The 14650-nt window shown below is 40.5% G+C and overlaps 1 protein-coding gene across 2 annotated transcripts in view; it reads right to left on the bottom strand.

The window, feature by feature from the left end:
- SEPTIN7 (septin 7) overlaps positions 1-14650 on the bottom strand; it is a 54460-nt gene that overhangs the window by 19935 nt on the left and 19875 nt on the right. For both annotated transcript variants that reach the window (XM_088521099.1, XM_088521100.1), the window contains exons 2-3: positions 6953-7059; positions 560-660 (exon numbers count right to left, since the gene is read on the bottom strand). In XM_088521099.1, the coding sequence (XP_088377225.1) occupies positions 560-660; positions 6953-7059 (208 nt within the window). The remainder of the gene's footprint in view (positions 1-559; positions 661-6952; positions 7060-14650) is intronic.

Below are 14650 nucleotides of genomic sequence, written 5' to 3'. Positions count from 1 at the left end.
CACTATTTTCCTGAGACTCTTTTTTTTTTTTTTTTTTAAATTAAGATATTCAGCTAGGTCTAGTTTAAGTCTCCTCAACAGACAATCAAATCATCTAGTTCTGAGCTACTATCTGTGAGTTCACAACCAAACAACCAACAAAAAAAAACTTTCAAACACAATTACTTTTACTGTAATAGCATTAAACAGAACACTTAAGAACAGCAACCACAGGAATATGCTTTACTGGACAATTCTTGTGAAGGATGCAAGCAGGCTCAGTATATTGTGAGTACTGAATCCAATATTCCAAAGAACTAGATATTCTGTTTACTTTAAATGCAGTTAGAGAGAAGCCAATTGCTATTGTAATTTGATTAAAATATGATCAGAACTACAGTACTCAAAGTTTTAAGCTAATGGAATTACACAAATTTAAAGGCATCAACACTTAAACTGAAGATTGAAGTGTGCATTTTAAAAACACCACCAGGAAATACATATATATATATATATATATATATATAAAAAACATAATTCAAAATATTTTTTAAGCAAACACACACAAAAAAATTCTTACCAATTACTATTATCCACAGCATCGCCAAACCCTGGTGTGTCAACTATTGTAAGTAGTAACTGCACACCACCTTCTTTGATTAAAACTTTCGACTGCTCGACCTGCAAAATGAATAAGATTAAGTATTTAGCAATTTAGCCACTTCATTTTAACACTAGGAAAAGCATTCAATGAATTAGAATTCTTACACAGAAGAGCCAACCCTTCCGCTTCGCAGGGGTTCTGATTGCTTCTTTGGGGAAGAAATCCCAATTATTTTGATATTAATTATATTTTTACATTTAAAAATGGGTCATTCTTTAAATATATATTAGTGATAAAGGAACTTGTCTAGGTATATAGTGTGCCTTAAGATTTTATCTCTTGTTGAAAGAGGAAAATCCTGAACAAAAATTCACACTAGTATGCAAGCAAGTATTATGATATATTCCGATATTCTGATAATTCTAATTCTAGACATAATACTTGTCAAAATTACATAACAACATTTTGGAAATCCTAGAAAGTGATGCCTTCCTGTGATGCCTTCCAACCTCATCACAAAAAAACAACCCACAACAACAACCAATTCTAACCACAGTGTTTTCCGTGTGGATCCCTGACCATAGGAAATGACAAGTTCATATCAGAATTTTGACTCTTTCCAAAGTGCTCATGCATTTAATCGTGGTTCTTCTGATGCTAAAACAATTTCTATTAAATTATTAGTGACACTTTTCCAGATATCTAATCAAAAACACACCCCAGCATTAAGAGGTTGTGAATACTGGTATCAACCGAGCTAGGCACTTGTTTGTGATTGGAAGTGGCCCTACACGACTGAGTAGGGAGACATTTATGGCAAACTATCAATTGTCAGTCTTACCCCCTCAATCCCCAGCTAGGGGGAGAAAAGAAATATATAGCAAATAACTTGGAGTGAACCTCTGCAATAACACCACCCACTAGTTAAGTTATGGAGAGCAGAAACTCGGCAGCCAGTCCTGTCTGGAGGGCCTCTGGACCAGCTCCTGGAGGTTTCACAGAGATGGTGCCAATGTCACCCAGCTGCTTGCACTCACTCCTGACATTAAACAGCCTAGAAGGACGAGCTCACAAGCACACCTGAAAACACGTTGCGAGTGCTGCCTAAATCTGCAAGGTGAACACCGCTGTGGAAAGCTGAATCCAGCTCCTGCACAAGTAAAACACTGACCAAAGTTCAAAAGAGGATACAGAAAAAAACAGAAATCACTGCTGAAAAAGCTCCCTGTTTCACAGAATAGAATCATAGAATGCTTAGGATTGGAAGGGACCTCTAGAGGTCATCTAGTCCAACCCCCCTGCACACGTAGGGTCACCTAAAGCACGTGGCACAGGACTGCGTCCAAGCGGGTTTTGAAGATCTCCAGAGAAGGAGACTCCACAACCTCCCTGGGCAGCCTGTTCCAGTGCTGTCACCCTCAGTGCTAATAAATTTTTCCTTAGGTTCCTGTGGAACTTTTGATGCTTCAGTTTCTGGCCGTTTCCTCTAGTTCTGTCGGTGGCCACCACTGAAAAGAGGCCAGCACCATCCTCCTCACTGCCTCCCTTGAGGTCCTTATAGACACTGACGAGATCCCCTCTCAGCCTTCTCTTCTCCAGGCTGAACAGGCCCAGCTCCCTCAGTCTCTCCTCATAGGGCAGATGTCCAGGCCTCTGATCAATCTCATAGCTCTGCGGTAGACTCTCTCCAGCAGCTGCACATCCCTCTTGTACTGTGGAGCCCAGAACTGGACATATTTAACCTCTGGGTATGTAGAATCCATCTGCTATTTTCTGCTACTCAGCAGTAGCAGTTCTGCTGGCCCTATGTGCCAAGCCAGATCAATCCATTTTGCTCCTGGGTCTCAGCAAATGAATTCAGTGCTACCATGGGTGTCTACAGCACAAGCTGTGGCACGAGCTTCATAAACAAACATACTGATGGAACAAGGATCCCCAGCACCGCGCTATCGGGATGGCAGTCACTGCTACAGACCAGCTAGAGACCAGCTAGTCCAACCTTCTACCCAAGCAGACCTAGCTGCAAAGTTAAAAAGCCCTTAAGCAACCAGGCTTAGACAACACCAAGTCACCCTTCCACTGTCTGTAAAACACCTAGCCTTCCACAAGCATCCAGCCCAAAGCTGGAAGTGAGAACCTGGGAGTGTATGAAACTTTTTTAAACTTAAATTGTCATTGCTTGGTGAATGTATTTTTTCCTTCAGGAGTTCTACAGACAAAAGTTTTTGCACAAAGTTTTTGCCAGAACTCGGGGCCGTAATCCCCAGCCACGCAGGCAACCCAGCCAAGAGGTTACTACTCATAAACTTTAGCATGAAGGAGATTAACTTCTGATCCCTTGAATTTTTCTTGCTATCTTGTATACAGTAAACACACAATCCTCAATATAATCAAGCTCTCTTAAAGTATACAAGGCCGTAACACTTTCAAAATACTACAGATAATGTTCATGTTTCTACTTTTGCCCAGCACTACAAGATCTCAGTCTTATTCATCACAGACTTACCCCAAAAACAAACCCATTAAGTAACTAGGCGCTCACAGTAGCATGCGTTTGCAAAGGAAAAAAATATGTATCTTGAATGCGTATTTATAACAAAGACAAAGGAAAGCAAGGAGATTTTTAGAAATGCCAGATCAAGTGTTTTTCCTGATTCTGTATGCTTGTAAAATTTCAGGGTGAGTAAATCTGTGAAGTCAACTGTATCTCTGTGTATCTCTGCAGACAGTCCTCATCTCTTACGTAGGGCATCTAGATGAGGATTTTATCTTCATCCCCACAAAAATAAAGATTTTCATAAACTCAGGTGGGTATCTTGCTATCAGAGCAGGGCTTTCTATTACTTACAGAACAAGAAAGATTAATGGGTCAAATTCAGTGCCCTACACCTGGGTTATGGATGGTTAGACTGTATCCACTATATACTATAAGAGAGAGTTGATAAGAAACTTAAGGAAAACCTGCCCTCAAAGTCTCTGTAAAGTTATTTTTTGTTGTGACCTAAATTAATATGTCCATATATGGTCAAAGACACAGAAAGCAGCAACATCTGGAAAAGATCCAGAAAAATCACTGTAAACTAGTGTCATTCATGCTTAAGACTCCAAATGCATCCTATCATCTGGCTTTACAAGTATCCCCAAGGGATTCATGGAAAACATTAGTTCGAGTCTTGGAATTTAAAACTTTTATTTAAAAAAATCTATTCCAAATGGCCATTTTCCCATGCACTCCAGTTAACTGGGTCACCCTGCCTGTTTCGCAGCACTGCACAGAATTCTGTGCAGTTGCATAGTTGGAGCTTGACCACTTTGAACGGATTAAACGATCCTTTACCGTGCTCCCATTTCAGATAGTTAAATGATGTTCAGAGAAAACATTTCATACCTCATCATTTCTGAAGGAGTTTCCTTTGAATTCATCTGACATCAGGTCAGCTACTATCAACTGTTTTTGCTATTTTTTCCATGAAATGAATAGGATCATAAAACAACATTAAACTGTTGCTTTCAAGCACTGTCCAAACCACAGATTGTAATTATCCAAGTGGAATGGAATGTATTTATCCATCAATAAGTGGTTCCCATTTCATTAAGAGTAGGGAATTATTACCACCAAGATTTTAGGGTGCTCTGGCGGCCTGTCTCATTTGTGTTCTACAAAACAAATCAATAGGTCACCACTGTATCTTTTAGTATCACTACAGTTTCACCCAAGGGTCTACCAAAATTTAGGTCACTGAGAGCAAAAAAAAATTTTCTTCTTCTTGTCCTCTTCAACCAAGGGTTGTTCTAATCCACCTAAACATTGAGCAACTCGGTACCTGGTACCTAAGGGTAAATAACTGTAGAAAAACCTTAATGTCCTGAATTTCAGCTTAGAAAGATCTGGCACACAGTACAAAACCCCTGAATACTAACAGTGGTTCTCACCGTTAATTCTTTGACTTAATATTTGACTAGAATCACATGCACATCAGCCACAGTTGCTGGCACAGGCAATTGCTAAGGTTGTGGTAGGAAATAGTTTTATGCTCACTTAAATACTCACACTGAAAGACAGTTTTATTTTTCAATACACATGCTATGCTTACTGATTTTTCAGTCATCACAAGAAGTTGCTGCAAGTAAAGCAAAGCAAAGTTGCACTACAAGTTTATTTGATCAGAATATTAAATGCCCTTGCTATATAAAGTAAGCAACGGTCCCCAAGACAGGGGTTGCCTTTACACATTCTGTAAGCCAGTCAGTTATTTGCTAAATCCTAATAGACTCTAAATCACTACTGTAAACAATTTCAGCTAACTCTCCATGACCCTCCAAGGCTTTTGTCTACACAACGGAAGGGGAGGAAAGAGGAAAACAAACAAAGAAGAAAACAAACAACCCCTCCCCATCATCTAATCCTGCTACCTACCCAATGGAAGAATTTAATTCAGATTCCCAAATCAGCATATACACAGCTTAACTTTAGCTTTCCTCTCAACAAACTACTACTAGTCAGAGTTGGCTGGATGGTGTTATCTTTAAAAAGTGTCCTGCAACTTTTGCTGCTCATTTTTATTCAATTTCTTCCTATGATTTTTCCCAATTAGAAATTTTCCAATAGCAGGGAATCCAAGATCCCCTTCAGTTCCTTAAGCCAAAGTTTAGGTGACTATAACCTGAATTGGTTTAGCTTCAACCACCAGTGTTTAATCAACAATAATGAAATCACAGTAAATCTCTCTTCCACTAAAAAGAACAAGTTATTCTTTTACAAAGTTCTTCCAGTGTTCACAGAGCTTCACTATCTTGCGTTAAAGTGTGGTAAGTCAGAGCTTAACTATTTGCATCCCTCTACACATCTCTCTGAAAAAGGTACATAAATGTAACACTCAATTCAAATAAGTCAAATACCTCTTTTAATAATTTTGAGTCAATTTTATTGTGGTTTTCTATCAAAATGATAAACTAGGCTAATACACACATGATCAAACCTTAGACAAATTTAAATATATAGTCAAATAAGGATTTCCAAAACTTTTCTTCAAAAAACAAACACCCAAACCCTGATATTCTGCAACAAACATTTTGTATTAGGATTCTCAAGGCTGATCTTTAACTAACTGACAAGCAATTTAGTTCAGCCATCTTAAATAACAGCATAACTAACTTCTTGGCTCTTTGGTAATTACCGAAGGAGCTAAGACTGCATAATAAAATAATCCCCTTTTTCCCCGCCCCAACACTGAAGCCAGGAGATCACAGCACTGAAGCAGTTATTCAATGAAATTGAGATTGAAAAAAAACGCATCAAGTTTGAAAGCTATTACTTAATGTCCAGAGTACTTACTAATTCAAACTTAATGCCTAATCACTTTATAACAACTTTATAAGGACATAATTACTTCCAACAGTTGAGGTGATCTGAGACCCTGCCATGTTTCACAGTCAGAGGAAGGACTGCAGGACAAGGGCAGCAGTCGTGAGCACCCCCTGGTCCATATCAGTATAAAATTAGATTAATTGAAGGCTAAGTGCTTAAAGAAAAGCACTTAAAGAAAAGCAAGTCAGACTTGCACCAAGAAAGATGAACAGAGCTCACATCATCTTACTCAGTTGTTCAGCTGCGTAGGTAGAAAAATACCCCACTGAAAAGTAGTCATTTCCTATACTAGTCACAACATCAAGAGGTTATTTAACTATAGATTACAAAAGCGATCTTTCTGTAATACAAAAAGCACGCTGCTTCTCTTGAGAAATAAAGCTAGCAGCAAAATATTATACAAATTAATGGATTGTGTTAATTTTTCAGGCTTTGGCTTTAATATTACAGTTTGTCATGTACTTGTGGTAACATTTTCTTTGCCTAAGTAAGTTTAGCACTTGAGATCTGCCATTTTTACCCCAGACCCAGTTAAGTTTCAGAGTAACTATTTTTAGGAGGTAACAGTGGATCCAGGTTGCAGAAGACTGTTGCCTACCTTTATAAAATAGATCTTTGCACTTGTCTCACGCCCTTTAAAAGAAAACTTTCTGCAAGCCTGCCTTAAGCACTCAAGTTTTAGTGCACATTTTAGTATTTCTATAGAAGTTTGCAACCATTTGACCACTTTAAAACCTTACATTTTCTAATGGGACTGCATCCATGTTGATTTTTCCAGAATACAGGCAGCATACAAGGGATCCTGCACTTCAGTGGGCTACAAGTTCCACAACGCTAAGTTTTGTGTAGCTAACATACACTGAATGACGCTTATTATATATTTCCTAGAGTTCCAAATTATGGCTGATCTCATTTAAACAAATGTACTTACATAATGTATTGCCTATGTCACTAAATTGCAAGTTACATTGTTAAAGTTGCAATTCTCCCCCTCCACATACCTGTACAGTCTTTTTAATTCTGTGTGAAGGACCTGGATACTCCGGGGAATACAATTCTGTTAAGAATAGTGAGTTGATTAATGTTGATTTTCCCAATCCAGATTCACCTGGAAGAAAACAAAATAGTTTCAGTAAAACTGGAAGCATCATGCATACTGTAAGCATTTAAAGTCTATATTTCAAATAGTCTTAAAATATAGCACTTGAAGACATTCTCTACTTTCTGAGGTTTCCAGAACCTGTAATCTTTTTCAATTCCAAGGAAAAAAATCTGAATATATTATACAGAAAAAAATCTAACCGTCACTGATTGATTCTCAAGACATTTGTTTTTCAGATCAGAATTTAGGAAGCTGCTAAATATTGAATGCAATTAGGGTTTTTCCTCCTGCCTCTAAGGCACACCAAGAAGATATTACCCATGTGAAACTTTTATAAACTAGCTACTTTCCTAGTAAAACTTTCTATCATGACGGTCTCCTTTATTTCATGGATCATTTGAGAGTCTTTCTGTAAGGGGCACATGGGGAGAAAGATCAAGATTATTTTGGTCCAATTATGAAATCCAAAGAGTTAAAATGAATTTCCAAAACTTTGTGGTTTGCATGGAAATTATTAATATTATTATTATTTTTATTGGGGCAGAAGGAGTTGCAATTTTCTCCGCATGAGCGTTTTCTTTCTTTTTTTTTTGGTAACTTGTTCATAAACATCCTTACTAAAAGATTTTACTAAAAGAAGGCAGCCTTATTAAAAGCCCGTGACATGTTATTTCCATGACAATCCAAATGAATATAGCTATGAATCCCACAGCAAAAGATATCATCCATTTCTAGCTCTACATAGATGAAATGAGAAGAATTCCAAATACAATACTTATTGCAATATTTTAAATGACAAATCTTTTAGCTGCTTTTCCACAATTTTCTAAAGAAACTGTTTCAGCACACCAATTCACAGTGGCACAAGAAAGAAACCATGAAGGTGTATAATAACCACGTCTCCCATTTTAATGTGCTGTTAAGCCTAAACAGAGACAGGGCTGGAGAAAGGTGCTCACGGGCAAGTGGATTTGGACACAAACAACTGCTGAGAATCGTTCTCCTAAAGGAGGAGAGCAAGCCGCACCGCCGCCGCCCCTGCAAGGAAAACATGCTGCTTCGCCCATCCTTAGGCTGCTATGGCTAATTCAAAGGCTGAACGAGAGTGCCTGGAGACCCACGCGCCGCAGAAACACGAGTAAGCAGGAGTTACGAAACAAGCAGCTCCTATTAGCGCGCGTGGCCGCGAACCTGAGCGGCCCAGACCTTATCTCTGGTGTAGCAGCCGGCTGGGTGTCGCGGCGGAGCCCTCTCGGTTACCAGCGAGGGCTCGCGCCCCGCTACGGGGACTAGCGGCTCACGGAGCGCCCGCGGCTGGGAGCGCTTCCCAGGCCTCCTGCCGCACCGAGGAGCCGGGCCCTGGCTACGGCCAGGGGAAGCCTCACTCCTATTATAACCTCCAGCTGGGAACAGCTCCCAGAACCACAGCTCTGGGTGAGCAGGAGCAGACAGGTTTGCTGGTGAGCATTTCATTGCCACCACTACAGACGTGGCCTTTTTCTGCAGTCAGATTTGCGCGTTTCTGAACTATTTGGTCAATGCAACGCCTCCTGGAATGGGAGTGCAAGAGATGCACGTATTCTCCTCTTAACTGGGTAAGCGCTTGAGGGCAAGGTCAGCTGCAGTTCAGATGTTTCCCTGCTAAATTTACAGCAGAAGGAAGCAGCTCCCCAGAGAAGCTCCCGGCTCCACAGCTGCAGCCACTGGGAAGCTCAGTCTTGAGCTCACAGCTCTGCTCGGGGTACACGCATCGTTCCAGTTAAACCAGAGCTGTTGGGCCCACCCTACCAGCCCCCCAACTTTGCAAGGTACAGTTCACACTCTTTCTGTGAAGAGCACGTTTTTAGTTGACCAAAACCTCTCAAAAGGTTTTCTTCTGCATTAGTAAAGAAGATTTATGGGCCGCGGCAGAACATTTGTGCATCAGATTCTGGAAGGACTTCAATACACCAAAGGTTGGCCGTGTTCCTCCTCCCACTTATTGCACCTATTGCAGGCCACAAAACTTTACAAGCTTCATAGCGGATCTCACACAGAGAACAGCCACTTTGCCCAAAGATTACACTGCTGGCGAAGTTGCCATTGAAATTCAACATGAGGAAATAAGATTTTGAAATTTCAAGGGCATCTGATGGAAAAAAAACCTAGTTGCTCAGCCCAGCTGGTAGCCACAGCTATAATTGTCCATACAGAGCTGCTCCCAAATCAGTGCAGCAGTGAAGCTCTGGCATACCTAGGTTTTTCCCCCTCCCTTACTACAGTGAGGATGGGATGGCAGTTTTGAGCTCATGTCCCTGAAAGGTCAAATGTGCCGACTTCATTCCCATTCCCTTCTCAGAGGCACCCGGGCTCCGAGATGCGTGTGCCCATACTAACTGCCATCAGTCAGGACAGACTGCTTACCTGTTCCCAGTTGGAATATTACACTTAAGAGTTAGCCTATTCCGGCCACTAATGTGCCTTAGATAACAATTTACTCAACACCTATGATGGTAGCAAAAGGCTATAGCTAGAATATCAAACAAAACAGTTACACTGAAACCACAAGAAAGCACACCTGAAACTTTCAATACTGAACAAAAGTTCAGTACTGAACAAGAGCAACTCTTCCACTGTACTCAAAAGAGAATTTCCTCTGCTGACTACAGCGGAAGCAGAATTGGAGAAACTCCAGGTGTACTTGACCAAACCTGGCCACCTTTTTGCACATAAAATATTTAAAATATTCTGATCGTAGAAAAAATACGTTAGGAAAAGCAGTGTTTGTTCTTTATGTAGAAGTTTGCTCAACCTAAATTCTCCCTCCTGGAAAAGCTTGAAAAGCAGCTTGAGTGCCTGAGCTTTGAAGTTACAGGGAAAACAAACTGAACTTACTTTGCCTATCATGACAAAAAGCTAGATTTACAAAAAAAAATGCACCCTGCCAGTCTTAGTACCCATTTCTGGTTACTTCATCATTGTAAGAGATAGCAAAAGACTGCATGATAAAACCACTTATTCAGTAGTAGCTTGCAATCAAACATTCTCAGCATAACACTGTTAGATCTAGTTCCTAGCTCAGAGCGAGTGACTTTCAGAGATATCCTGAGTTTTCTGGTTTCAGAACAAAATGTGAATGGGAGCACATGGGGTTTTCGGGAGCAAACAAACAAATTAAAAATGCAGGGTTACTTTGCAGAGTAATTCTGAACCCAAGAGCTTTATTTGCAGTTCCCGACTGCTGCTGAGTGCCTTTACCATGCCCTCACTCTCCCACTAAGCTTTTCAGCCCTCTCCCAAACAAATAGAAGCTTCTTTTCCTTCATTACTTCATGCCTTGTGTCCAACTGCAAATTAATGTTTCAAATTTGCAACATTTTCTTATGCTGTTTTTCTCTGTAGACATATCCAATTACACAGTTAGCCACATCTGTTGGTAGAAATAAGCATGTTCTTTTATCAACATACTCCTGTTGGCTTCACCAAATACAGGTCTTTGTCCGAGCGGAACAACTGGCACTGGAACCAAAAGCTCCAGCTCTTCAGGACTGTGAACATCTAAATGGCTGGACAAATACTAGAACTTCTCATACTTTGGTTAACTTTTGTTAGCAAACAGCATTTTTATTCAGACAGCACATCACATGTCACTTAAACGTGATCTTGGATAACTGAATTTTTTTCTCCTTCATTGAAGGAAACCCTGATCAAGTACTTCGCTCTTCCTAAGCAAAAGGATAACTAGTTGTTAAAAAAGCCCATTCTGGGACAACCAGGTACAGACTTTACCCACAGCAAAACTGGAAGTGCTCAGGCTGAAGTGCTTCAGTTCAACTTCTATCCATTGGATATGTTATGATTTATGTTATTTCCTGATGAAACAACACATTTTCTGGCTGCCATGCTGCTCTGGAAAGCCAGGACCAGTTTTCCATCATGACCCCTAGTATTTTTAGGATCTTGTTTTCTGAAATCCAACCACAGAACATGTAAACATGACAAATGTTCTTAGACTTACGACCTCATATGAGAGCTCCTTGAACATATCATGATCTAAATAACTTAACTGTTATTTGGCCATCTCAGCGCACTATCTGCAAGTTACAGCATTTTCAACCTCTTCATTAAAGAATAAAAAAATTACTCTTGCTCATCTCACCAGAAGTTTATTTGCAGACTCTTCACCAAAAACAACTCCATTCCTCGTCTGTCTACCAGCCACATAGTATTTTATGTTCCTGCCCTGTGACAGTTACACGGGTGGGAACGTGCCCGCACAGGCTACTCGCACTTACGAAAGTGGGACCACAGGAATGCCTAGGAAGCACCCACCTGCGAGGAACAGGCTTCTGGCCATCCCAGCCTTGTAAACTAAGACCTCAGTTAAGCTGCTCTAAGTCTGCTTCATGTATTGCCACCCAGTCCTAGTCATTCTACCTATTAATTCAGAATCGTTTGAGCTTTAGCAGTTAACTCATCTCTTCTGAGCCTAACAGCTGTGGTGACCAAGAACAAAAGTGACTCTACTGTGGCTAGCAGCTTTCTGGAGACGAGTCCCCCAAATCTGCCATGCAAACGTAAATACACTTCCTGCCAACTACACTGTTTCTCAAAGTTTCCATTACAGAACAGAAGCCAGTATTTAGAGTTACTTAAAACATTAATAGCAAAAGTGCAGTCTCAAGATGATTTACTGCTTTATCATTAGGAAGATACCCAGCCGCACACTTCTTTTCAGATTTGAGAAGGCTGAGACTTTCAGTACATTTGATAATCCTGTATACAAACGTATCATGACAAAGTTATTGTGAATAGATCAACTCCAATATAAAACTGGTTTTCCTCTTATAGCTTGTATAGGTTTTGATGTAAACATTCTGTATATATATTTTATTTCCCGCATGTGGGTTAGTTTTTGGGTGCATTCTCCCCTCCCAGCGCCCTCCCTTTTCATAAGCTTTAATGATTTTGATCATTTTTGCTTAAGAAATAATCCCATTAGTTTCATAATGGGGATTTAAAGCTGGCTGGGGAAAGCTTGTCAGAAGACATAAAAATAAAGCATTTCACCCTCCCTGCTGCACAGCTCGTGGCACACGCGCGCACCGGCACCCGCAGTGTTACGCACGCGCGCAGCGACGTGGATGCTGCTGCAGCAGGTACTTGTTAGCTTTTATATAAAAGGAAAGCTACAGAAATAATCCAAGTTGCATAGGAGACCACTGATTAACATAAATGCTGAGAACAGATAAGAAAAAGCAAGAGAAATGCCCAGAATCCTGAAAAACATGGCACAACGAGACAGAGCAGAGCTCTCAAAGTGGGAGAGATGCTCTGCCATGTCATTACAGATGATGGCCACAAAACAGAGACTACAAGATGCTTTTTAAGTCTCATTATAAAAGCATTCATAAAAGCCATTTCTTGTCTTCCTCACTCTGCAAAATACGAACACGCTTTGATAAACATACAAGGATGTAGAATAAAAACTATTGCGATGAGGAGTGGGAACAGCACCGCGTTCCACAGATCCTCCCACAGATCTACCATCCCACACGGGGCAGCGTTGCAACACATTTAACTTGGGTTTTATGTTGTTTTTATAGGGAAGAAAGCCAAAGCTCCACCGTTTCATAATTTCTGCTCCAAAATCAAGTAACATCTGTTAGGTTCTCAAAGCTGATCCCAAAGGAGCACAGCAGTAAGGAAGAATACTGGAGACAATCAACAGTACAAAACAGCACAGCTTCATCAGTTTTTCGTGAGCACAGTTTAAACTGAAGTGCACTGGAAAGAGACTGTTGGTGTATTATTCTGATCAGAGATGCCATTTAAATAATTCAGAAAACGCATTAAAAGAAGGAAAAGATTGCATAAGAATATTCTAACAGATTCAAGGCAGTGCCTTAAAAGCAGTATTATTTTCAAAGAAGTGATTCTAGCGCTCTATGACAGATTAAAGCAGCTGTGAAACAGCAGTTTAACAGGTTAGAATTTGTCTCCAGCCAAACAAGACGGCTTCCCAGCCCCAACCCACTGCTTGCACCAGGCTCTCTAATGCAACATGGTGAGGCAAGAAGTGGCCCAGCTAACTAGGGCATTAAGGAGGGAAAGTCAACACCAGACTGATGAGGTAAGTCAAATCTACAAGCTTCTAAAGAAAGGAGGGATTAAATACAAGATCTGTATGTAAAACCAGACCTCTTTTCTGCAACAGAGCAAGCAGTGACAATTCGTAAGTTAGAAAGCCTGTGGCCCTTAACTAAGAGCCACTTTTGCTCTAATCCATATAAGCTTTGATCCTGATAAAAACAGCATCTCCGCAAAGGAGACATTCAACTAGGATGAAATATTTAACCGAACACGAGACTTGCTTTTTTCTCTATGCAAATTGAAAGAAGGCTAATTCCTACGGCCAAGCAAGCCACAGTCCTCCTGCAACGCAGCTGCAAAGATACCGCAACCAACAAAGAGTTGTCAAAAACGACCTACATGAAAACCTGAGCACACAACTGATTTGTGAAATAACTGCGCTTTAGGATTCAATTGAAGATGCAGAAATGCAGGAGGAATGATGTGAAAAGCACTGAACGGAGACTGCTGTCTTTAAGGCTAAGGAAGCACATACCTGAGAACACAGTTGTGGGGCTGGAAGAACCACGCACCTAGAGACAAAGCTGCAGCGTTAGACCTGTTCTCCGGAAAGACAGAGCAATGACTACAGTCAAATCTGAACATTACTATTGATGACTAATCGTACAGACTAGAAATGCTTTCCAACAATTTCTAGAATCCGCCAGCTTAAGAAATAAAGGTGTGTTAGGATCTGTGGGCTAATAATACTATTCAGTATTTAGTTTTGTCTTGTCTTACTAAATGATCAAAACGAGCAGAGATGTGTTCTGCTGGAAATGATGCCAACAATTCTAAGTCATCTTGGCAAAATACATAAATTTGATATTTCAAATACTTGTGAGTGGTTTTATGTTGTTTCCATAGGCAAGCCAGTCCATAAAGTGAGTGACTCTTCTCTAATGAAGGTGCAAGGAAGCTGAAAGAGGTTGGGACAAGCTTCTGTCATCAAGATTATGTTATTTTCAATATGGTGAGAAAAGTTTATTTTGCTTAAATGCTAAGCCATTACTTGCAGCTGGTCTCCAGCACTATTTAGCTTTCCACTAAATATTTAGGGGAAAACTGAGCCATTCTGTGGGCAACAACAGGAGCGTACACTTAGCAAGCCGAGAGGAAAGTGGAGAGGTCTCTTAATAAGACAACACCCTCAGAACCACCTAGAGCACTGGGTATGTTTTGCAATAGACGAATGTGAAAGACAGATCTGGGAAGCAGCCCAGCATTCCTCTTGGAATTCCCGACAGCGAGGGAGGATGCAGCCCCGAGCCAAGAAAGCAGAACCAAGGAAGTCACCTGGGCTTGTACTTCGCTACAGGTGAAGATGTAATACAGCAAGTTCAGACAAATGAAAAAATAAAAACACATTTTAGAGCGTGTTCTCATGTAAATTCTTACATCGTTTAGTCAAATGCAACATGCAAAAAAATACTGAGTTGACAAGTTAGTGAAGGTTTGACACCTTCTCTTCCCTCTCGGTGCCTGC

Source organism: Tinamus guttatus, unplaced genomic scaffold (genome assembly GCF_059628265.1).
Source record: "Tinamus guttatus ecotype Peru unplaced genomic scaffold, ASM5962826v1 Tinamus_guttatus_pri_ptg000115l, whole genome shotgun sequence".
NCBI classification, from domain to species: domain Eukaryota; kingdom Metazoa; phylum Chordata; class Aves; order Tinamiformes; family Tinamidae; genus Tinamus; species Tinamus guttatus.
The sequence above is the reverse complement of the archived record's forward strand: the minus strand, read 5'-3'. Positions and strand labels throughout refer to the sequence as shown.